The 24,804-nt window shown below is 46.9% G+C and overlaps 1 protein-coding gene across 7 annotated transcripts in view; it reads left to right on the forward strand.

Moving 5' to 3' along the window:
- The window catches only part of HNF1B (HNF1 homeobox B), a 63,474-nt gene extending 43,242 nt beyond the window's left edge, over positions 1-20,232 (forward strand). For 2 of the 7 annotated variants that reach the window (XM_035139220.3, XM_088658125.1), the window contains exons 5-9: positions 6,329-6,498; positions 11,380-11,512; positions 12,889-13,090; positions 14,346-14,464; positions 19,602-20,232. In XM_035139220.3, coding sequence (XP_034995111.3) covers positions 6,329-6,498; positions 11,380-11,512; positions 12,889-13,090; positions 14,346-14,460 — 620 coding nt within the window. In that variant the 3' untranslated portion in view covers positions 14,461-14,464; positions 19,602-20,232. Of the gene's footprint in view, positions 1-6,328; positions 6,499-11,379; positions 11,513-12,888; positions 13,091-14,345; positions 14,465-19,089; positions 19,183-19,601 lie in introns of those variants that run through there. The other 5 variants (XM_035139219.3, XM_035139222.3, XM_088658124.1 and 2 more) reach the window with 4 other exon arrangements.
- The last annotated feature ends 4,572 nt before the right edge of the window (positions 20,233-24,804 follow it).

The following is a 24,804-nucleotide window of genomic DNA, read 5'->3' on the forward strand; positions in this document are numbered from 1 at the left end:
AGAAAGCATGAGACAAGTGGGAAACTGCTCAGCCCAGTCTTTTCTAGGCACGGGACAAGCGGACGTGTGGATGAGCTCATTTGGGAGGAAGTGTGGGATGTGAACTATTATTAATGATAACAGCCATAGGCAGGTAAGAAATGTTGTTTGTTTCCTTGTTTTGGTATGTTATGCTGCAAAGCACATCCCCCAAAGCGACTTGCCAACCAATTAAAAACACACATGACAATAAAATTCAGCCAGTTTTGCCATACACTGCAACTGCATTTTCATAGAATCCTAGAAATGTAGAGTTGGAAGGGACCACGAGGGTCATCTAGTCCAACCCCATATGCCTCCAAGAGCAAGGTTGCTGAACTACATAGGCCTTTGGTCTGACCTAGCAGGGCTCTCCTGATGTTCTTGCCATCTCCGCAGGTGGGGTCGGCCCAAAGCTGAGGTGAAATACAAGATGGCACCATTGCAGAAGCTGGGTGGACTGCGAGTTGACCCTCATTTCAGCCCTAGCTCCAGGCAATGGGAGAGTGTTCCCCACCGCTCCTTAGGGGAGCAGGCTAGTTATGGCGGTGCAGGGACAGACCACATGGCGTGCACACACTCAGCCCTGTCCTCCAGCAGAAGGGTACAGCCAGGGGGTTGCCAATGCCTTCTCCTAGCATCTTCTGCCTGAAGCAGTTCTCCTCACTGCCTAATGATAGGGCAGGACCAGAGAACATGATCAGGAAAAGCATGTTCGTACTTGGTTTCTCCAGTGCTTAAAAAGAAATCCATTCTGCCAGAAGACCCTGTATAAACTGTAACCACTGGTCTGTAACTAGAAATTTTAGGATTTGGGGGCCCAAAAAGTGTGTGGGGGGTGGGTGGGGAAGTGGAATAGAATCAGCACAAGAATCTTCAGAACTCCAAATATACAGGTACCTTAATATGCTTGGCATTATTTAATTGTGTTGTGTATTAATGCAATAAAATATGTAGATGGTTCCATAAAGCTTTAATTATCTCTTAACGGGATTTTTCACCTTGGAATTAACATTCCTAAGCAGAAACCGATTCTCCTTTTAAAATTGCAAAATCCATGTGGATTGTGGGAGGGAGGAGGTAATGAAGGAATCGGTATTATTTACGTTTCAATCAAGAAAAAACAAACCCCGTCCCTCAAACTCAGCTCTCTTTGTTCTAATTATCTTCCCTCCCATTGTTCAAACAATGTTTCAGACTTTCTGATCTGGCCCGAGCCTGGGCACCCTTTGCATGAGGTTAGGAATACAGTCGAAGAATGCGGGTATACAGCGCTTCAGGTTGAGCAATGTTTACCCTGTTCATGTCTGGGGCATCCACTTGCGCTGGCAAAGGTCCATTTGTCAAAGAGCATTCTTCCATTATCAGGGACGGGGAAAATAGAGGGTGCCAAAGACATCTCGAGAAAAAGGCCTCTCAAACACTCTTCGCATCTGTGGCATGGGGTCTATATGGGTCACAATATCCACACACCATATATTTAAAGCAGATTCCTTCCGCCGAAGAATTCTGGGAACCATAGCTTGCCTTTCACGGTTCCCAGGACCCTCGGCAAACTACAGTTCCCAGGATGCATTGTGGGCGGAGAACATGCGCTTTAAATGTATGGTGGGTATATATATATTCTGGGTTGAGGTCAACTCAGTGGATTTGCATGGCCTGACTGAATCAGTGTATATACCCAGATACTGTACCATGTTTCCCCGAAAATAAGACACTGTCTTATATTTATTTTTCATCAAGAAGGCACACTATGGGCTCATTTTCAGGGTGTGTGTGTGTCTTATTCCAGTGGGAAGGGCTACGGGTGCGGCGCAGCATGGCAGAGGGCAGCGAGCGCCGTGTCCATGTCTTATTTTTGGGGTATGGCTTATATTGCGGAAATGCTTAGAAATCCTGCTACGGCTTATTTTATGGGTATGTATTATTTTCGGGGAAACAGGGTAGAAGATACATCCACATGGTCTTCTCTGCAAAATTGCATCAAATATCCATCTAATTCAGAATCCTGTTTCCTGTATTGGTCAACTGGCTACTGGGCTTCAGTGGAGTAATCTGTTGGCTCAGGAGTCAACAACCCTCTAGATCAGAGGTGTCAAACTCAAATTCATTGGGGGCCGCATCAGCAGTTTGGTCACCCTCAAAGGGCCGGTTGTATCTGTAGGACTATGTGTCCACTCTTTATTATCATAAATTATTGTCACTGCATTCAATTATTACTGATTTTTGTAATAATGTAAGTAATAACTAGCTCTGAAAGCAGAAACATAGTCAGAATAATGGCAAGTAGATATTCAAATGTACAATTATTGTACAATTTATTGAAAAATGATTTTTGGTAACTGCACTGGGTGGTGGAGGCTCGCTAGGGTTTCATGCAGGACCTTTGCAGAGCTACTAGTACCTGGAGATGCTGGGGTCCTTCTGCATGCAGGACAGATGTTCTGCCAGTGAGCCACCACCCTTCACCAAAGGGACTGGCTGAGGTTGACTCACTGGAGCTGCTCTCCTGGTTCCAGGGTTTAAGGGCCAGAAGTATAAAGCAGCATCCTATGTTTCTGAGGAGAGGGAGAGGGAAGGGGAGGGGAGGGAGGGAGGGAGGAAGAAAAGAGGGAGTTTGAGGGAGAGAGGAAGGAAGTGAAAGAGGGGAGAGAAAGAAGCGTAGGAAATAAGGAAGGGAATAAAGAAGGAAAGAAAAAGAAAGAGGGAGAGAAGATGGAAAGGGAGAAATAAGGAAGGAAGTAGAGGGAAAGAAAGAATAAGAATGAGGGAGAGGAAGAAAGATGGGAAGGACAGAAGGAAGAAAGGAAGAAAGAAAAGAGGGAGCAGGAGGGAGAGAGGAAGGAAAGAGGTGAGAGAAAGAAGAGTAGGAAAGAAGGAATAAAGAAGGAAAGAAAAAGAAAGAAAGAGGGAGAGAAGACAGAGATAAAGAAGGAAGGAAGGAGAGGGAAAGAAAGAATAAGAACGAGAGAGAGGAAGAAAGAAAGAAAGGGAAAGGAGGGTCGCCGCCTTGATTCAGCGCCAGAAAAGAGCGCGAAGGGACCCAGGGGCAAAAAGCATTTCCTGTGCAACGTGAGGCAGCGGGTGTCCATTTTAGGAGAAGTGCGTAAAGCCTCAGAGTTGCACGTTCGTGAGGCTGAGCCGCGGCAGGAGGAGGAGGAGGTGAGGCAAGAGGAGGAGGAGGAGGAGGCGGCTTGCCGGGTTGGTGCCTGGCAGCGCCGTGCGGAGAGTCCCGAGCCTCTGGGACGCAGCAGTGCTCTGTAGCACTTTGAATCCTCCTCCTCCTCCACGCGCCGCTGCTGGGTGCTTTGTCTGTGCTTCAGCAGGAGCAGCAGCCGTTTCCAGGCGCCGAGCCGTGGCAGGAGGAGGATTCAAAGTGCTACAGAGCACTGCTGTGTCGCAGAGGCTCGGGACTCTCCGTGCGGCGCTGCTCCGGCCGCCTTTCTACCCCCCCTGCCCCAGCTGTTTGTCAGCGCTTTGTCGGCGTAGCGCTTCAGCAGCAAGGTCCCGCTGCTGGGTCCCGCTGGCTGGGGCGCTCGGCGGGCCACATGACGAGGTCTGGCGGGCCGGATTTGGCCCCCGGGCCTTGTGTTTGACACCCGTGCTCTAGATGTTGCTGAACTATAACTCACATCATCTCCAGCCTGCATGGTCCATGGTCTGTGATGATGGGTGGGGTGTTCCAATAACCTCTGGAAGACACCATATTGGCTACCCCTGCTTTAACTTATGCATCTTATCCAGAACTAGACCGCAGGGAAGTGGTGGGGCTGAGTATGAGTCTTATTTGGAGTGCAAGTCTTGGGAAGGGACCTTGGACTGGTCATGTTTTGCATGCAGAAGTTCCCAGGTTGAAGCCCTGGTGGCCTCACCAGTTAAAAGAATAAGCTGGTAGGTAATGAGAAAGACTTGCATGAGAGCTGCTGCTGCTGCCAGTCAGAGTCAACAATACTGAGCTAGATGGGCAAAGGGCTCTTCCAGACGGAACTTTTATCGTGGGATCGGGTGCTGCTTATGCCACAAGCTTTTGGCAGCATGCACACCCACGTTTGTGTTTGCATTTATTCCGTGCTTCCCCCCCCCCCTGGAAAAATAGGTGCCTGTGACGTGGGTGGCGCTGTGGGTTAAACCACAGAGCCTAGGGCTTGCTGATCAGAAGGTTGGCGGTTCGAATCCCTGGGACGGGGTGAGCTCCCGTTGTTCGGTCCCAGCTCCTGCCAACCTAGCAGTTCGAAAGCACGTCAAAGTGCAAGTAGATAAATAGGTACTGCTCCGGCGGGAAGGTAAACGCCGTTTCCGTGTGCTGCTCTGTTCGCCAGAAGTGGCTTAGTCATGCTGGCCACATGACCCGGAAGCTGTACGCCGGCTCCCTCGGCCAATAAAGCGAGATGAGCGCTGCAACCCCAGAGTCGTCCGTGACTGGACCTAATGGTCAGGGGTCCCTTTACCTTTACTCACCATGAAGTTACGGTATTACAGTAAGTGAGAGGTGCCAGTACTGCGTACCCTTTAGTACCCCCTGAAAAAGAGAGGGCGTATTTATTGCTTTTATATACCACCTTTTCTTTGAAGGAGTTCAAGGTGGTGTACATGGCTCTCCTCCCATTTCATCCTCACAGCAACCCTGTGAGGCAGGTTAGGCTGAGATATGGCTGGGCTGCTGGCCTGATCCAGCAGGTTCTTCTTATCTTTGTTATGCTAGGATTTAAACCCGAGACCTTCTGCAGGCAAAGCAGGGGTTCTGCCACTGATTCCTCCTTTACCAGGTCCACTGTGGTCACTTTAGCTGCCCAGGTGCTGCCCGAGCTTTGTCTTCCTTCAGCGGCTCGCCTTCCAACAATGCTTTTGGTTTGTGGCGCATGACGGTGCATAACAAATTACTTCTTGAGCCCCAGGACTGATAAAAGGGATTTTGTTTCCCAGCTGGCTTCCTCAGTTAATTATTTCTGATCTGCTCTGTGTGCCTTCCAGTGCCGCATCCAGTATACCCCATGGGTGAAGGTTTTGAACATTATATATAAAAAAACTTAAACACACCTACGGCGAATCATTTCATACCTTCCAACTGCTCCTTGTTTAACAAAATGAGCTGTCTATTTTTCTCACAGCTGCTGGCGTGTATTCTTGGACACACATCTGGTATATGGGAAGGATGTACAGTGGTACCTCGGAAGTTGAACAGAATCCGTTCCGGAAGTCCGTTTGACTTCCAAAATTTTCGGAAACCAAGGCGTGGCTTCCAATTGGCTGCAAGAAGCTTGGGTTCCAAAGGACGTTTGCAAACCGGAACACTCACTTCCAGGTCTGCGGCATTCGGGAGCCAAAACGTTTGACTCGCAAGGCGTTCGACTTCTGAGGTACAACTGTATAGGGAAGGACCACAGCTCAGTGGCAGAGCATCTGCTTGGCATGCAGAAGTTCACAGATTCATCCCCTGGCATTTCCAGGTAGGACTGGGAGAGACCCATACCTGAAACCCTGGAGACCCTCTGCCAGTCAGTGTAGGATCTTAGCAGCTTTGATTTAGGACATCTCAATGACAGCCTGATCCCTTGACTCTTGGGGGGGGGGGTCTCTGTTGGTGGTCCTCCATGCATTCAGTATTGTGGGCCCAGGCCTGTGCAACTCCCTCTGACTTGAGACGAGACAGGAGCCCTCCTTGCTGAACTTCACGTGAATGACAAAAGGGGAGTTCACACATTATACCCAACAAGTGTACAACCTGCGTGCCTGTGTGATACAGATAGTGGAGCTGTACAATCATTTGCATGTCCTGTTAAACCAGTGCACAGTCTTTGCACGCATGTATACAACAGGTGAGCTGTACAAGTGAACAAGCGTACACTTTCACACCAAAACTTGTACTTGTGTAGAGACAGCTTGTGCCTGCGTCCAGTCAAATGTGTGAACAGCTCTTTTCGTGGACACAAAGCTGCTGAGCTGTACACTTGTATAGTTATTAACATGTCACGTTCAACATGCACACAGACTCTGTGTACACAAAATCTCAGCTGTAGAAAGAAACGCACCTGCACGTTTTCACCCACACACTTGGACAGCTTGTATCTGTGTCCAGTGTAATTTGTGAACAAGCCTAAATAGTCTCTGATTCCAGGAGAAATTTTAAGGTAGCATTCAGGTTTCTGTGTGGGTTTTATGGTGATCTTTTAAGTTGTTTTATTCCCCATATGGCTTTTTTTTATTATCAAATGTACACCGCTTAGAAAGTGCTAATGGTGAAGCAGGATATAAATGCCTTTAAAACAAATAAATAACACACCTGAAACTATTTGAATTATCTTCTCCCCAGGAGTTCGCTACAGCCAACCTGGGAGCAATGAAGTCACTTCCTCCTCCGCCATTAGTCACCACGGCAACAGCTCCATGGTGACCACCAGCCAGGCTGCCCTACAGCAAGTGTCTCCAGCCGGTTTGGACCCAGGTCACAGCCACAGCCTGCTCCCACCGGATGGCAAAATGGTGAGCACACCTGCCCTATTGTAGCTCAGGGACTGATAAGATAAGATGGCCTAGCAAGCAAAACAAACAAAACTTTCTCTTTTTCATATATATTTTTTTGAAAGCTCTGGGGGTTTGTGTGTGCATGTGTTTTTTGTAGGGTTTTTTTTTTTTTTGCACAAGACCTGTGCTAAAACAATGAGGCATTTGTAGGGACGGGAAGGGGGAAAGCCTGAGTACACTGAGGAAAAAGTCATCATGCTGACCTTACCTTTCCCCTGGCAACAGGTAGTGACACAGGCTTTGAAACCCGCCAATAAATGTGACACAGAGCCGTTCTCAGGGTATTGATTGAATGCCTGCTAAATTGGAACGGTGGGGTGGATCGTTTGCTCTTCGCTGTTGATGACATTCCATTTGATTAACACACACACCCCACCCTCAATCATTCCAACCCCACTGAAGTCATTTAGCAAACTCCCATGATCCCTTTCTCTCTTAACCCCCATGACTATCTACATCAGGCATCCCCAAACTTCGGCCCTCCAGATGTTTTGGACTACAATTCCCATCTTCCCCGACCACTGGTCCTCTTAGCTAGGGATCATGGGAGCTGTAGGCCAAAACATCTGGAGGGCCGCAGTTTGGGGATGCCTGATCTACATTCAGGCTAACAGATGTTAGCAAAAGTAATAACGGCCTGGTTCATATGTAACAGTAAACTATGGTTTATTAAACTATGGCATAGTGTTATGTGTGAACCCAGCTAAGCGGATTAACTATGGCTTGTTAACTATGGTTAAAGATGGATAACTAAGGTTTGCAGTTGGTTTATTAGCCTTAGTTAACATTAACCATGGCTTAACATTACAAGCAAACCTCCTTCTTAATTATGGTTAAGGAACCGTCACTGCAAGTGAAGAGCGGTAAAAAATTCAAGCCACTCTCAAAGCTTGGCTGCTGTTGCTCATGCTTCTAACAAATATGTGGCATAAAAAAACCCCATGGTTTAAGTGATTGCCAGATGCTTCAACTCTATGGTTCATTAACTATGGTTATCATTAGGCATGGTTATCAATAGGCATGGTTTAGTGTTACTTGTGAACCAGGCCATTGTTTTTTTCCCAATAGAGGTGGAAAGAATGACAACAATGGCAGGACGGGCTCTCTGTCTCAAGAAGACATTATATAAAAGAGAGCTCAGGGCAGACCCCTTGGCCATTGGCTGATCCTAGCTTTGTCCCTGCTTGACAAATGAAAGGTACCTGTTGGGTCTTTCTCCCTCTGCCATGTTTCAGGTGGACAGGCATACGTCAAGAATGCTTTGATGGTGTTTCCTGCTTGGCAGGGGGTTGGACTGGATGGCCCTTGTGGTCTCTTCCAACTCTATGATTCTATGACTCTGCCTTTTTTGGGGAAGGGCGTGTGTGTGATTGTTTTCAAAAGCAGAGTTTGCATATTTAACCATCCCTTCATGACGTAATTAGAATCTGAAAGTGTTTTCTTAAAAGAAATCCTGCAAAACTAACCTGAGATTAGGGGCATGGGTGATTTCCTAGTGATGTCATGGGCACTGGCCAATCAGTGTGTAGCATTTAAACTGTGTGTAGCATTTAAATGCTACCAATCAGGTAGCATTTAAACTGTGCTTTATCATGTTTTATGTGTTACGTGGAAACTCTAATGCAAGGTACCAGGCCCCCTGATTAGAACTGGGACAGATTTAGGTTGTGATTGCCCTGTGAAACTAGTTATAAACACAGCATATTTTTTCAAAATCCCTTGGAGCCTTTAAGAATTACTTTTTTATCTAAGCAAAGGTGGGGAACCTTTTTTAAACCCTCTAGTAGCCAACTGGGCAGGGCCAAGGGCTAAGGAGGCAGGTCTAAAGAGGTGGGGCTACAAAGGTCCTCTTCTGCTAGATATAAGCTTATGTGCAGGTTGGTGGGTGTCTAGCACATTGATATTAAAAATGGTTTTATGCTGCATTTCATTTAGACTTGGGATTTCTATTTTGATATATGTTGTGAGTGCTTTGTGGCGCATGATGGTCAAAAATATATATATTATACATCCTTCAAATAAATAAAATCAAATGAAATTAGTCTCCTAGCCCCATCAGGTAAAAATCAGAATTTGCATTGGAATTTGCCTAGGCATTATGCCAATGTTTTAATTCCCGACATGTGTTCGTCTGATCTCTGGGTGTGCGGTCAGTCTTGTATGACTCTGCACTCAGGGTCATAACTCTGGAGAGTGCCTCTGCAAGTTTTCTTTGTGACCATGGGGGTCGAATTCTTTCCTGGTCAGGTGACTCCCCTCCCCTGTCCTTATTAATTCATATATTTTTCTGTCCCTAATCGCTTTTTCAAGATTTGCTGATGCATTAAATGGTTTGTGTAAATGGGGTGGGTTTTTTTTGTATCACATGCATGCCTGACTGAGGCGACCTGGACTTGAGGAATGTCTCCTTCCTCAAGGTAAGCATACAAGGAATTGTGTCCTGCGTTGAAGGAAGCGCCCCCCCCCCCAATTCTTATAATGTATGATCAGAGAGTGCTGAAAGGTTTAGCAGATATGCCTCTGTAAGTTGCTTTCAATCCATCTGTGTTTCTGGTGGCCTGTAAGGTAGAAATGGTCAAATCTATAGTGTTTGGTTTTGTCACATCTCCGCAGCAATTTACTTTTAAAAAAATAAAATAAAAAAATCCTCATGGAAATTTTCAGCAATTTAGTGCAATTCCCCCCACCCCACCCCAATAAACTGTATGCAGTTTTGACTTGTATAACCAGGCAGAGGGCCTTCTCGGTAGTGGCACCCACCCTGTGGAATGCCCTCCCACCAGAGGTCAAAGAGAACAACAATTACCAGACCTTTAGAAGGCATCTTAAGGCAGCCCTGTTTAGGGAAGCTTTTAATGTTTGATGGATTTCTGTATTTTGGTGTTTTGTTGGAAGCCACCCAGAGTGGCTGGGGGAACCCGGCCAGATGGGCGGGGTATAAATAAATAAATAAATTATTATTATTATTATTATTATTATTATTATTATTACCATTTCTGCAAGCCAGTTCTCATAATCTAATGCATTTTTCTATGTTAATTTCACTAACACATGCATCTTTATGCACACTTTCACCTAAGTATGCATTTTTTGGTTGGTTGGAGAGCTGCATCGCAAAAACTCAGGGACGTGCCATTGTTGAAGGATACTTGCATTTCAATTTGCATATTGGTCTGCGAAGTGCAAGTTAAGTAGTTTCTCATTAAAAATGAAAACACAAGCCAGATTTCTCCCCCATTCCCTCCCTAGCTTGCCTCAGAGGTTTATTAGAAGTTCCTCAAGGAGAAGGGCTAACCCCAGCTTTATTTATGATTTATTTAATTATATTGATATCCCACCTCAAGACGGAGTACAAGCTCCTCCCCATTTTTATCCTCACAACAACCCTGCTAGTCATGTTCGGTTGAGAGGCAGTAACTGTGGCCCCAGGTCACCCATATATTTGTGAGCCAGCAGGTGGCCTATGTCCTCCTCGCACCTATTTCCACCCTGACGCAAGGTTGGGTGAGTACCATGAGCAACACTCATCTGATAAGCAGCAGGCAAAGGCTGTTCTAAATGACCACAGAGCCCTGCACCAATATAGCCACACCGCAGAGCATTGTGGGTAATTTACAGTGGCAATAGCTGCCCCACGACACCAGTCTTGAAAGACAGCTCACCTATCACTAGATAGGCCTATCACTTGATCTTCCGCTCAGTGTGTGGCCAGAATGGGCGCGTTACGTGTGTTGGACGGCATGTCCTCACTGAGGCCGGCTGCCTGGCCAATGACCCGCCTGAGGAGAATGTGAACTTCAGCACACGCAATGATGCCGTTGCCACGGGGCCAGGCAAATGGACCTTCCTGCCCAAAGTGTAATGGCCGCCATCTTGGAAACCGTTTCAAACATCCACAGTTCAACCTCTGAAGTGTTTTTGCCCTCTCTTAGCCCCTTGTTCCCGAGCCCCCGGTCCCTGGTATTATAACACTTATTCCCCCTCTTTTGTTTGGGCAATGCCAGCTTTCAGTACCAGAAGTGTGAGAATATTCTAGAAATTCACCTTGTGGGGTTATTTTCCTTGGCCTAGCTTGACTGATTCATGTCACACTGCGTGGTTTTTATAGTTGCTTTCTCTCCCTTGGCCAGGGGTGCATAGTTCTCTTCTGAGACAACCTGGCCTTCCATCCAGAAAGTCGTTTATTGACTACCATAGCCAGGCTCACACGGCACTCTACAAATAATGCTGCCAGGGAACTGCACACACACACACACACACACCCGGCATGAAATGTGAGGCTAGTTTTTGGAAGGCCAGGTGATGACGCCTGTAGGAATGCTGAAGGACTTTTGAGATAAGAATAGCAAAATCATTCGGGGCCAGGGAAGGACATGTGTGGTGTTGTGGTAAGTGTGTTGGACTTAGGACCTGGGAGCACCGGGTTCAAATCTCCTCTTGGCCATGAAGCTCACTGAGCGACCGTCTCCGAGCCGGACAAGGGTTGTGAGCATAAAACGGGGCTGTGGTAAACGGTGTTAAGGCCCTTGGAGAAGAGGGGTGTAAAAGTAATAGTAAATATATAAATGTCTCTGGCACTACTGGGTTTCCCCCGAAGGAAAATCTGAGGCGAATTGGAAGGCCTCTGCTCAAAGTAAGCATCTCTGGGAATTCTGAGGTAAAACGACAAAAGATTTCCAAAAGGGCGTACAACAGTAGTAAAGGCTGTACCACAAACCTCTGTGCACAATCTGACTTATTTGTAACTTTTATATCCTGACTTTCTGCCTGTATGAGGCACTGAGTGGAGCTAGAGCCCATGCCTCCGTTTTGAATTGCCCCTTCTTCCTTTCTTGGCAGATTACGGCGCCAGGAGGTGGGCTTCCCCCGGTCAGTACTCTCACGAACATCCACAGCTTTTCCCATCATAATCCACAACAGTCCCAGAACCTCATCATGGCGCCGTTATCAGGTGTCATGGCTATCTCACAAAGTAAGTGCTTTTCTGCTGGACAGGGAGGCTGCGTCTTATTTTCATATTTATATGATATGCCATCAGTGTGAAGGGCATTTTAGAGGGAGCAGGAGGCAGGTCTCTCCCCTGAGGATCTTACAAGCCAAAGTTCAACAACTTTGGGAGAAGAACAGAGGAAGGCGAGGAAAATGGAAACAGGCGTGAACACGGAAATAACATGTTTTTACACATACTTAAGCTTAGGTGTACAGTAGGATAGGTACAGCCAACATGGTACCCACCAGATGTTGTTGGACTGAAGCTCCCATCTGCCTCAGCAAGCATAGTCAATGGGAATGGATGATGGGAAATGTAGTCCATCATTCGTATGGGAAGCACCACATTAGCTGTCTGCAGCAGAGCACGTGGTGATGAAGGGGTTGGGCCAGAGGCTTCATAGAAAAAAGTGAGCTTTGAAGAGGGGAAGGAAGGAAGGAAGTGGTTTTTTTTTTTTTTTGCTAGCTGTGGATTGCATTCAATGTTAGTCATACACAGAGTTCATGAACATAGCTAACTTAGGTCTACTGATAGGGTTGCCAGACTCAATAGTGGACAGGACTTCTGTGCCTTTAATTGCCCTGCTCTCTTTTGAGTCTGGAAATTTAAAGAGAAACCAGCAGACCCTTTGCTTGGAAATTAAACAAAGGGTCTGCTGGTTTCTCTTTAAGGTTTCCAGACTCAAAAGAGAGCCGGGCAATTAAAGGCACAGAAGTCCTGTCCACTATTGAGTCTGGCAACCCTATCTACTGATTTCATTGGGTTTACTCTGAGTACACCTTTACCTTTACCTTTTTTACTCATGAGTAAAGCTTTAGAGACTTTCATTAAGAATTTCTAGAAATTTTATACAGTGGTACCTCTACTTATGTGCCCCTCTTGTTACATATCCTTCGGGATACGCATGTGGCAAACCCAGAAGTATATTTCTGGGGTTTGCCGCGCGCACATGAGCAGTAGCGCTCTATTGCGCGCATGCGCAGAACAGGCACCTCTGGTTGTGGAAGCCTCAGGATCTGACCGGAGCTCCGGAAAGGGATCTCATCCACAACCGGAGGTACCACTGTACCACCGCGTGTGAATCAAGGCAGAAAGGTAATTGATGTATGTTAGGAATAATCTGGGGGACCTTTCCCAGCTCAAGGAAGCATTCCTTTGTAGGCAGCCTTCCTTTGTAGGCAGTTGCATGACAGTGGTGGTCAGAGCCAGAAGCAAAGTGGGAACAGCAGCGGATGAGACTCATATACCTTTGCACTGTGGATTACATTCCAGGCATGCAGAAAGCTGCAAGAGCCCATATTCCTCATCCTTCTCTAATTTGTTTCCCCTTTCCTCCTCTTCCCCCCTCTCTCTTGCAGGCCTAAACAGTTCCCAAGCACAGAGCATCCCCGTCATCAACAGCGTGGCCAGCAGCCTGGCAGCCCTGCAGCCCGTCCAGTTCTCCCAGCAGCTGCACAGCCCCCACCAGCAGCCCATCATGCAGCAGTCACCCAACCCTATGGCACAGCAGCCCTTCATGGTGACGCAGCTGCAGAATTCACACAGTAAGGATCTTGTCAGGTATTTCCCGAGGTGAAAAGAGCGACTAATTGTGCCCTCGTCTCCACCTTACGTTTAAAGCAAGGTATTAATACCGCCTTCACAGCCACGGCTCCCCCCACAGGATTCTGGGAGTTCCTTGGGGAAGAGGGATTGATTGTTAAACTGCTCTGGGAGATAACAGCTCTCGAATGAGGGAAAGAAGAGAGTACCTAAGAACTCTCAGCACCCTTAGTGGACTACACTTCCCAGGATTCCTTGGGGGAAGCCATGATTCTTTAAAGTGCTGCAGGAGAGCTTTAAATGTATGATGCAGATGTGGCCGAGGTGCTGTTTGTCTGTATTGTTGGGAGGAACAGTTGCTACAGGGGGCCAGAATTTTAAAACGTTGAATCTCCTTCGTAGTTGCCTGTTTCCCAGGGGAAAAAACAGAATCTGTGAATCACTGCCTTATTTTTTAAAAAACTTATTTATTTAAAACTTATTTATTTTAAACTGGACTTGGGCCAGGTAGGGTTGTGTTCTGCAAAAAGCAGAAAGTAGGGTTTGCCATGCTTTTTGCAGAACACAGCCCTGCCTGGCCCAAGTCCAGTTTAAAATAAAGAACCCTAAGACGGGAGAGTTGGAGGGGCCTGGACAGCAGATTGAGAAGCGAAAACAGGGCAGAAGGGGCACTGTGGTGTGGTGGTTAGAACTGGGTTCAAATCCTCATTCAGCCTCAGAGCTTACAGAGTGATGTTGGGGCCACTCAGTCTTGTTTAGCTTCAGTTCTGTCATAGGTTTGTTCCAAGGATAAGGGATGGCGGGGGCATAAGATGCCATTGATTTCTGTTCTGACCCATATTTATTGCATGCAACGCTGTATCTATTCCGCTGCGGTTCAGCTCCCAATATTACATTATCTGCCTTGCTGTCTGCTGTGGTGGAAATTTACATAATTATTATGTAACTATTCAGTTTCCAAGCTGAAAACAACAGCAAATACCAACTGCATTCACTGGAATGGTTTCTGTTCTGGACATGGGGCCAATAAGTGTAATTTGTGCTCCCGGTTCCATTTCTAACAAATTTTAAAACTCCATAAAATAAAACCCCCCAACTAATAATATAAGAGTCATCGTCTTCCCCCACCCCAGAACATCTTGCTTTAGAAGGTTTGGAGCGAGTCTTTCTCCATTGGTGGGGTGGGTCCGTTTATAAGTTGCGCGCTAAAAGACCTGCCCGTCTTCCCCACTGCCTCACGTGACAGAAGTGCTGTTGTCGTTTCCCTCCACAGTGTACGCGCACAAGCAGGAACCCCCTCAGTATTCCCACACATCCCGGTTCCCTTCAGCCATGGTGGTCACGGATACCAGCAGCATCAGTTCGTTAACCAATATGTCTTCCAGTAAACAGGTAAATAATGATCAGCCACAAGTCTTCTTTGTGGGAACTGGTGTGCCAAACAAAGCCACAGAGCATAGCCCGATATGAGCTGGGGTTCTGCCAGCCTCCTAGCTGACCGACAGCACTCCTATACAACTAGGTTTGCCCCGTCTCCTGAGGGAGGCGAGCCCGGAGCTAGGGGCTGGAGCCTGTTAAGATGCAGAAGGGCCTAACAATGTGTGGTGCAGCCCAGTGAGTGACACTTGGAGGGTCTGAGGAAGAACCTTGTTGTGCCTCACAGAGTGTTTGTTGTGGGGGAGGAAGGGAAAGGAGAATGTTAGCCGCTTTGAGACTCCTTTGGGTAGTGATAAAGCGGGATATCAAATCCAAACTCCTCCTCCCCCAATTCTTCTTCTTCTCCTTCTTCTCCTTCTTCTTCCTAGTGCCTCAGGGGTGGGGTTTGAAGTCGGGAGAGGATAGCCCGGCGGTTATACCTGCTCTCTTTATGAAACCTTTGGAGACACATTAGTGCACCCCCCCCGCCCGCTCCAAAAAAAAAAAAATCCCCTAACCAGTCCATTTTGCTGCAAATGGTCTGAGCCACTTGGTGAGGAGTTCTAACAAAAGGTCCTCTTTTCTCCTGCTTTGAAGGCAGCTTTGCAGACCGTGGGAAATATTCAGCCTTTATCGATTAACAGATAGTTAGAGGGGGAAACCTTGAACTTCTCAACAGATAAGCTTTCGCGTTTTAAAAGAAAACAAGGCGTGCCAAAATTATTATAATGGGCTGGGTTCAAGAATGTCTAGAACGAGAGCTTGTTTCCTGGAGGTTGCACAAAAGGGGCTGATGAATGGAAGTCTCTGTGGGGGCTTACAGCCGGGGTTTGCATGAGTTCTGGGTGCATTGAGAAAGGGCCACCCATTGCTCAGTGATTAGAGCACATATTTCGCATGCAAACTGTTCCAGGTTCAATCTTGAGCCTCTCCAGACAGAACTGGGAATGTCTCCATTCTAAAACCCTGGAGAGCTGCTGCCAGTCAGTGTAGACAATACTGAGCTAAATGGACAAGTGGTCTGACTTGGTGTCAGGCAGCTTCTTATGTTCCTAAGTCCTAACCTCCTAGTGGTGCAGCAATAAAACTGCAAGCACATTTGGAAATGGCCCGTTATGGTTTCAAAATGGATGGAGGAACTGCGTTTTGAGATTCCTGCATTGCAGGGGGTTGGGCTAGATGACCAGGGGCTCCCTTCCAACTCTACATGGTTCTATGAGTCCACAGAATTTGATTTGACTGGAACTTTCATCCCCTGGCAGACTGCTGAATGGGACTTAAGTCTACTTTAACTGACCATCATGACCAGCCTAGCAACTATAACGCCAAACATGATTCAATGAGAAATGGGTATGAAATCCTTGGAGAATTTTGCTCTTAGCTAAAGTTTAATTCTCCCCTTTAAAATGTTCATCAGATATTTTTGCCGGATGCAAAAACCTCATTCCAGTCCTAAGGATGTCAATAAACATACAAGTAACCCTCCAAGACATTTTGCCCGGTTTGGTAAAGATGCTTTTGAGAAATCCCTCAATTGTTTTGCCTCAGAAAGAACCGTGAAATTAGGTCCCATCACAAGCAGTTCAGATCTACCACAGCCAGTGTGTGAAATCTGTGTGCGTGTGAGAATAATTTCCCCCTCTAAAAGGAAAAGGTAAAGGTACCCCTGACCATTAGGTCCATTGCGGACAACTCTGGGGTTGTGGCGCTCATCTCGCTCTATAGGCCAAGGGAGCCGCTTGGCCTAAGCTGCTTTTGGCGAACCAGAGCAGTGCACAGAAACGCCGTTTACCTTCCCGCTGGAGCAGTACCTATTTATCTATTTGCACTTGACGTGCTTTCGAACTGCTAGGTGGGCAGGAGCTGGGACTGAGCAATGGGAGCTCACCCCGTTGCGGGGATTTGAACCACCAACCTTTCCGCTCGGCAAGCAAGCCCTAGACTCGGTGGTTTAGACCACAGCGCCACCTGCTCTAGTTTACACCAATTTACAACACTGAACTTTTGTTCACCTTGTCTGGAGAGTTCCTTTTGGGCATCTTCATAGTCTGCTTCAGCTTCCACCATCCTGCCTGATTTGTTTATATGAGCATGTTGTCCATATTGGTTGGTGGCAACCGTCTGGATTTGGAACCACATGGGGCCTGCAGAGAAGCCTTTACCACATTGCACTGGAAGGCAAAGCTGTTGTTTTCAAGCCTGCCACTCCTGTTGGGTTCCCACCCTTTGTAGTGAGCCGGAGAAACCGCTTGCCCACCATTCTCCATCAGTCAAGCAATCAGGCGCATCCACACCACTGGGGGAAGAAGACCATTTCCTTAGCAAGGCTCTATCGATTCATCTGCCAGGCACCCAGCCGTAACTTTGTCCTTGATTGATTATTCCATCTTGCCCTCCAGTTGACTTTGATGCTTGCGTGTTGGAACAAGCCCTCCTGGATTCAGGAAGCGTCTCTTAATCAAAACCCAGCAAGATGCTGCTTGCTCGGCCTCGCTGGGGCAGTCAAATGTGGGCATGGGTGGTGGTGGTAAAGAAAACTCAGCCTATCGTTAGAAGAGAGCTGTTTGGGATAATCGGCAGCAATCAGCTGTTTCCCCATATTTATATTTATATCCAGCCATTTATTTACACACAAGTTTCACACACACACACACACACACACACAGTGCTTAATCAAAACAATTTCTCAGTGGTTTACATAAAATAATACGAATAAATTGTTATTAAATTTATTTGTTTGTTTCCATTTATGAGTCACCTCCCATAAAAAAAATACCTTGTTATAATGAGGCTATTATTGGATTGTAATTGAAAACTAATAAAAATACCTTGAAGCAATTTGACAGCAAAAACATCAACAATAAAAAAATACCATATGTTGAAACAATTACAGCAGTTCCACATGTCGAAATGACTGCCATACACATAAACAAACAATTGGAAGTAATTCAATATTATAACAACATATTAAAAACAATTTCATATGTAAGAACAATTTCAAACCCAAGTACAAATAGAGGCTGGAATAAATTTACCTATATATGTATTTTTAAGCTGCCTTTCAGATTATATCCTTCTCAATGTGGCTTGCATTAATAACAGTTAACAAACATTAGATCATACAATCCAATTTACAGTATAAACAGTCATTTTAAATAAATCCAATATAATAAGAAGAGGCTGCTGGATTGAGCCAATGGCCCATCTAGTCCAGCATCCTGTTCTCACAGTGGCCAACCAGATGCTTGTGGGGAAACCAGCAAGAAGATCCTGAGCTCAATAGCACTCTTCCCTTTTGTGGATTCCAGCAATTGGTATTCAGAAGCACTGTTGCCTCTTGACAGTGGAGGTAGAACATAGCCATTGTAGCAAGTAGCTATTGAAAGCCATAGAACCATAGAATTGTAAAAGTGGAAGGGACCACATCCAAACCCCCTGCAATGCAGGGTTGTTGTTTTTTTTGCCCAAGGTGGGGTTCAAACCCACAACTCTGAGATTAATTGTCTCATGCTCTACCGACGGAACTATCCCAGATGGCCTCTTTTAAAGCCATCCAAGTTGGTGGCCATCATTGCCTCCTGTGGGAGTGAGTCCCCTAGTTGAACTTTGCTCTGGGTGTCTGTCCTGAATCATCCAACCTTCAGCATCATAATACAGTTCAGTAGTCTGCAGCAAAGACCCCAGCAGTAGCATGTGCAATCAAACCCATAGCTGCCAAGTTATCCCTTTTTTACAGGGATTTTCCCTTATGCTGAATAGGCTTCCTCGCGAGAAAAGCAAAAACTTGGCAGCTATGATCAAACCTTCAAATAACGACCACAGAAGATGATTTTTTAAAATCCTTTTTTAAAGCCCTTTAAAAAACAAAACAATTTTTTTTGAGCTGATGCAGCTGGCTGCATATTTACCAGACACTGAGGAATTGGGGATGAGGTCAGGGGGGTTCAGAGTGGAATGGTCCTTAGTGCCATCCCCAGATGTGCATACTAAGCCAGAAATACTTGCTCAAGAGAAGCCCCTTGTGCAAGTAGCTCTCTAGTCCAAGGAGGTTGCTTTGCCTTCCTCTGACTTGGGAGGACTCCAGCTCAGAAGCCCTTGTGCAGAAATAGCCCTCCAGAGGTTGCTGGATTACAACTGTCTCTATCCTTGACCTTGACCATTGGCCAGCCTGGTTGAGACTGATGGTAGTTGGAAACCCAACAACATCTGGAGGGCACCATGTTGGCTACCACTGTGTCCTAGTGCAACTGCATTCTCCCCTGCTCTATCAGAGCCAGAAAGTGCTAAAGCAGGGTGGGCCCCTTTAAACGAAGAGGCTCATCTCAGCTGCAGCTCCTATTTCAGGCTCAGTCTGAGGGTGGCCCATGCTGAAGCAACATTTGAGTGCTGCTCTTATGGAGCAGCCAGGCTGAGCTCTGCAGGGAGCTGTCCAAGGTGCTACTGAAGCCCCGCCCTGTCTCTGTACTTTAACCTAACCAGCTAGGTAAACCGTTTTGTAAATGTCTGGAACCTTTCACAGTGGTCCCATCCACACACACACACACACCATAACAAACAAACAAACAACAACAACAATTGTATATACCGCCCTTCATCTGTAGATCTCATGGCAATTTACAGCATAAAAGATCAAAACACCATCCTACAGTGTATAGAAATGCTCTTTTCTCCACTCAGTGATACTTTTCTCCAAGGTAATCTTTTTGTATGTGGCAGGGGTGGGAAACCCTTTTGATCCTGAGGGGCCAGATTCCTTTCTGAGCAACCTCCTGGGGGCCACATGCCAGTGATTGGCCAGGCCAAGAGGCAAAAGTGGGCACATCAATGAATGTAGACATTACCATTGTGCAGTAGGCCAGCTGATACGCACAGATACCCTTCTCTATTCTCCCATCTCAACAAGCAAGAGACGTAATCAGAGTTCAATGACATATTCCAGCCGGGGAAGAACACTCAAGGAGGGCTTGAAGCCCAGCCAGTGAGGGGTGGCCTGGGGAATTCAGAGGCCTGGAGGCATTTAGCCCCTGGGCCTGAAGTCCTCCGCTCCTGGTATATGACTTCTAACCTCTGCCTCCCTCTTCTTTCCCTCGCCTCACACCCCTGCCCCTTTTAGTGTCCGCTGCAAGCTTGGTGATGCTCCATACCTCACTTGCTTTTGCCTATAGCAACCAGAGATTATTTCCCTTCATCATCCTGCCAGTGAGCGACGACAGAGTACTGTGGCCAGGAGGTTATCAAGAGGTCTGGCACCATACCACAAAGAGAGCCCACCAAACCTGGCGAGAGGGCTGGAAGTTTCGAAGACAAAACATTTCGGCGACTTTTGCAACGGGTGCAAAGATGACATCCCTGTGGGTCTCTGTCTCTCTCACACACACCCAGCCCACAGTATTTTCCAAGACTCACTGTCTTTTAAGGATTTTGAAAGTATTTTCCTTCCCTCAGGGCATTTCTTTGCGAGAGAAGTGAGAACAAAATGGATATTGGACTGAGGAGGAGTTTGGAGAGAGTGCAAAAGCTGAAGATCAATCATATTTATAACAAAGTTACATTCCTCTACCAAAATGGACCAGAGAGTGAAATTGGGGCTGTTACTTCAGGTTGTGGAGGATGAGCTGCCTGTGCTGTCGAACTGAGCCAATGGAACTGTATATAGAGAAACGCCGTGATTTCCCGGCTCCTCCCTTTCCTTCCCCCCCACAGCCTATCCAGAGAGATTTATATATTAAAGAAAGTTAATGTTGTCCAATGGATGTAAAAGAAAATAAGTGCAATGTTCCCCACTTGTACATAGAACACAAGGTCTCTTTATTATTTCTTTCTCTCTCTCTCTCTCTCTCTCTCTCTCTCTCTCTCTCTCTCTCTCTCTCTCTCTCTCTCTTTGGGAAGGGCAGAAGTTAGTTTGCAGTAATCCCAGGGTTTTTTGTTTGTTTAGGTTTTTTTTTTTTAATACACACAAGAGGGAAGGAGAGAATAACCTGAGGATATAAGAGCTTGCTGGATCAGGCCAATATCCCACTTTCCCCACAGCATAGTGCCTCTGACTGCAAGTAGAACACCTTGTGGGTAGTTGTCTTGTCTCCCATGTTCCTAGCCAAGTGTGATCATTTAGCAGCATTCCCTATGGTGTGTTTCGGGTGGGGAGATAGAAAGGATTATGGTCCAAGAGCAGTGTTAAAACTGAAGACTGAAAGTAACACTTGGATTATTGGCCACTGTCAGGCTTCGGGGAATCTGATCCCTCCCCCAGTGGTAGTAATTAAACAGATCAAACGAAAGGGAGCATTTTTGCCAGATAGTTTCTTTAATAATCACAGCAAGAGACAAAGGAATGAATATCTCTCTAAAAATGGTGTGGCTCCCAGTTAAGGTTCACCCCCTCCATCCCCATTAATCTATGTCACTCCTACACTTGGTAATCTGATCTTGTTGCCTCTGCGCTTTCTGTTCTATCACTCTCACAGCCAGTCTAGTCCTAGGCGAAGGGAAGTCAGGAATGCTGTCCAAGGGCACTGAATCTGCCAGCTGTCCCTCTCCTGGTGTTCCCCCTTCTAGCTGTTCCTCACCCAGTATTTCCCAGCTTTCCCCCTCTGGACTATGCCCCTCTGCAAGTTACTGTTCTAAATCAATACTATTCTCCTGCCATTGGGAAGGTTCAGGCGAAGGGGGTGGGGCTTCCACTATTCCTCCTCAGTCCAGCCCTTGAGATCCACATTCGACCTCAACAACATTGCTAGGGCCACCTACCAAGGGTGAGTGTGGCCAGAACATGCAGCATTCTCCATCCAGACAAGCAAGAAATACCATCTCAGTTCAAGGACACCTTCTGGCCAAATACAAATTCATGCAGGAAGGGTCAGTGAGGGGTATGGCCTGGGCAAAGTCCTGAAGACTGGACAAGAGATGGCTGAAAGACTGCATTTGGCACCTGGTCTCGAGGTAGAGCACAAAATCTGCTAGCCCTTCTCCCCCTAATTTAAGCCAAACTCTGCTTCACTGCGGCCTTCTAAAAGCAGCAATTCAACAGGGAGATCACAAAAGGAAGAGGCCCTCTCCCACCTTCATAATCGGGCCACTGCCAAGTCTTGGGCTTGGGTGTATGAACACCATAGACAAATGGTTCTGAATGGTTGCTTTGTCTCTGCAAGGCAGGGGTGCATTCCCTTCTGGGCAATGTTTTGGGGCCCACATGCCAGTGGTTGGGAGAGCCAGAGGCAAAAAATAAGCACATTATTAAATGTGAATTTTGCCTCTGTAAAGTAGGCTTGTTTTCTATACACACACACACACACACACCATTGCCTCTCTATCCAGACAAGCAAGAGGCATGATCTGAGGGCACAAACCAACTGGCACAAAAATTCAAAGAAGGTGCAAAGCAGGGTTGGCGAGGGGTGTAGCCTGGGAAGGTCCTGAGGGCCTGATAGGGGAGAGGCTGGGGGCCATAGTTGTCTCTTAGGCCAGAACTAGGCCATCCTTGAACTAGGACTTTGAGGAAGAGGTCTAGACATCCCCATGATCAGCAGTGATGCAAGACTCTGTTCTTGCTATTCATTGCCTGGTACCTGGAGACTCCCAAGTAAGGCCCTCCTCCCAATAAAGGACTGAGCCTCTTCCCACCAGCTGCCAGTCACTCTCCAGTACCTTCACACAGGAGCAGAGATCACAACTCAGTGGTGGCAGGTCCATGGGGGCAAATGGGCCACTGCCCCACCAACCTCCACCTGCCTTCTTCAGCCAGTGAACACCTGCCTGCCTTCTTACAGGCTCAATAGGCATCAGTCCCCACAGGATCACATAAAAGGATTTGTCACAGGGAGGTGTTGGAGCACTTGGCAGTGGGGCTTGTGGGTTGCCCCCGAAAAGAGCTTCAATCCTCGAAACAGCGGGGCAGAGTCTGAGAAGAGTTGTCTGGGCCTAGAGAGAAGTAAAGGTTATGCCTGCAGTTGGGTCTCTGGGAGCTTCTGTCCTATCACTATTTACAGGGAGCAGCGAATTCAGGTTGTACAGAAAGCCGACTTGTTGCTCCTGTACACCTAGCTCACTTCCACCCCTCCAAAAAAAACACCACCAGGCTTTTTTTGCAGTTAGGAAAGTGAATGCACTTTGTAGTTCTAGACAACTCAATAAATAGCTGGTGCTGCCCAGCCTTCCTGCAAGCAAATCGGGTGGGATGCTCAATAAGCAGATGGAAGATACCTCTGTTACAGCAAGGTGCTAGCTCTCAGTGACCTGTCCATGGTCCTGCAAGCCTTGAGAATGACTATCCTTGCTACCGGTATGTCTGGAGGCTGTTATAGCCCAGGATCGTCCAGACACCCTGAAGTGCATGCCTTGTCAGCCCCGATTGCCTCTAGCATCTCAGTCTTCCGACATCACCTCCTGTTTCCTTGACCATAAGTGGCACCTGCCCTCCCAGGGACAGAGCAAGGGCCAAAGGTGAGCAGCTGAGAAACCCCAGGTCCAAACTGCCGTGCTGCAATCAATACGCAGCTGCTGCTCAAAACTGGAGCTGCCCTTTCTGCAAAACTGCAGCATTTAACATCATGATTAGGGACATGTCAGTTTCAGTTCCTCCTGGTTTCTCAGTCTTCCGATCTTAAATCCTGGTCCCCACACCTCCTGCAGCAATTTGCATTAAAAAAAATAATCCTCATGAAAATTCATCAGTATTTTCATGCTAATTTCTCCAAATACAAACATATTTTGTATGCAGCTTTGCCGCAATCACTTCCTCCTGGATATAATGCATATCTGCATGTTCTTTGCACAAATATGCATTTGTATGCATACTTTCCCCTAATACAAGGATAAGGAACCCTTTTCCAGCCTGAGGGCCAAATTCCCACTTGGGTAACCTTCTGAGGGCCAAACGTACACCCATCTCAATCCAGTCAACCAAGAGGTATAATGATCCTTGTTAGTTCAATGACACTTTCAAGCCAGTAGGGGGTGGTGCAGAGCAGGGGGTGGCCTGGGTAGGATCGCAAAGGCTGGATACAGAGGCCGGAGGGCCAAATTTAGCCCCTTCTGCCCTAATACAGTCATTTTTGTACACATTGTTGGACAGGGAACTGCATCACAAAATCTATAGAGTAGTGTGTACATTGAAAGATTGATGTGTTTCACCTCACCCATTAGTTTGAAAAGTGTGGATTTGGTCATTTATCATGAAAATGCAAACAAAATCAAATTTCTTTCCCCATCCCTATAGTCATGGGTATAGAAAAAGGGGGGCTCCTGATGACTGGAGAGGGGAGGAAGCCAGGGGGGAATGCCTATAGGCAACAGGAGGGTAGTTATTTGAATTTTATTACATTTCCAGGCTTCCTTTTGCTCAAGCAGCTCAAGAACAGACATGGACCAACCCTCATTTGATCTTCATAACAATCCCCGAGAGGGAGGTTAGCCTGAGAGATAGCAATGGGCCCACAGCTTGATGGCTGTGTATGCATTTGAACCTGGATCTCATTGAACCTGGATCAGATCTGGCTCCACACTGGTTCTATTTGGTTACAGTCCACACTATATGGGGGAATAGTGCCTGATGATGATTCCGATTCATCATGGGTTAACCTATCACTCCCGTGATAGGCAGGTGTTCCCTGGGAGGCGGAGCTAGACAGCGTTCTAAATGGAGGGGGAACAACCGTTGAAAGGCAGTTGGGGGTTGGCAGTTGGGGAGTGGAGGGTTAGAGAGGGAGCAGGAGGTTAGGTTTGGGGTGGATGGGAAGAAAGGTTATAACTGTTATTATCAAGATGCAGGAGGTGTATTAACAAGTCTGTATTATATGAAAAGAAGATACGCACTTTTAAGAACCAGAGAAATCCATGTTTTCAAGTTAAATAATAAAGTTAAATGTGCCTATGGACTCGGGCAGTGTCTCGGTACCTTCAGAGGTGTGACTAAGAGGCGAGAACAAAACTTTCCTGTCCTACTGTTTGCTTTTTCTCCTGTCCTACAAAGGGCTGGTTAGTGAAGCCAAGGGAGCCACATAGTTGCCTAAGGGAGAGGCAAATTGTAGCAGTAGGGATCCATGGGAGGGAGACCCCACTGGTGGCAATAGGTTTCGAACGCAGAGCCTTGAGGTACCCTGGAGACAAGTCCAATTTGGACACTGGAGGTTTGCTCCCGTTTGTATAGAAGCACAGGGAGAGCCTCTGTTGTTAAAGCAGTGAGGGGTGGGAAACGGGGAATCCCTCTCACACACATTCCCTATTAACAACAATTTGACCCTCATCACCCACAGCAAGCTGCAATCCTCAGGATCCTTCACAGCGGACATAGAGCCGTGACAGTTAAAACCAACGAGAGA

The sequence above is a fragment of the Zootoca vivipara genome, chromosome 14 (assembly GCF_965207765.1).
Source record: "Zootoca vivipara chromosome 14, rZooViv2.hap1.1, whole genome shotgun sequence".
In the NCBI taxonomy this organism is placed as follows: domain Eukaryota; kingdom Metazoa; phylum Chordata; class Lepidosauria; order Squamata; family Lacertidae; genus Zootoca; species Zootoca vivipara.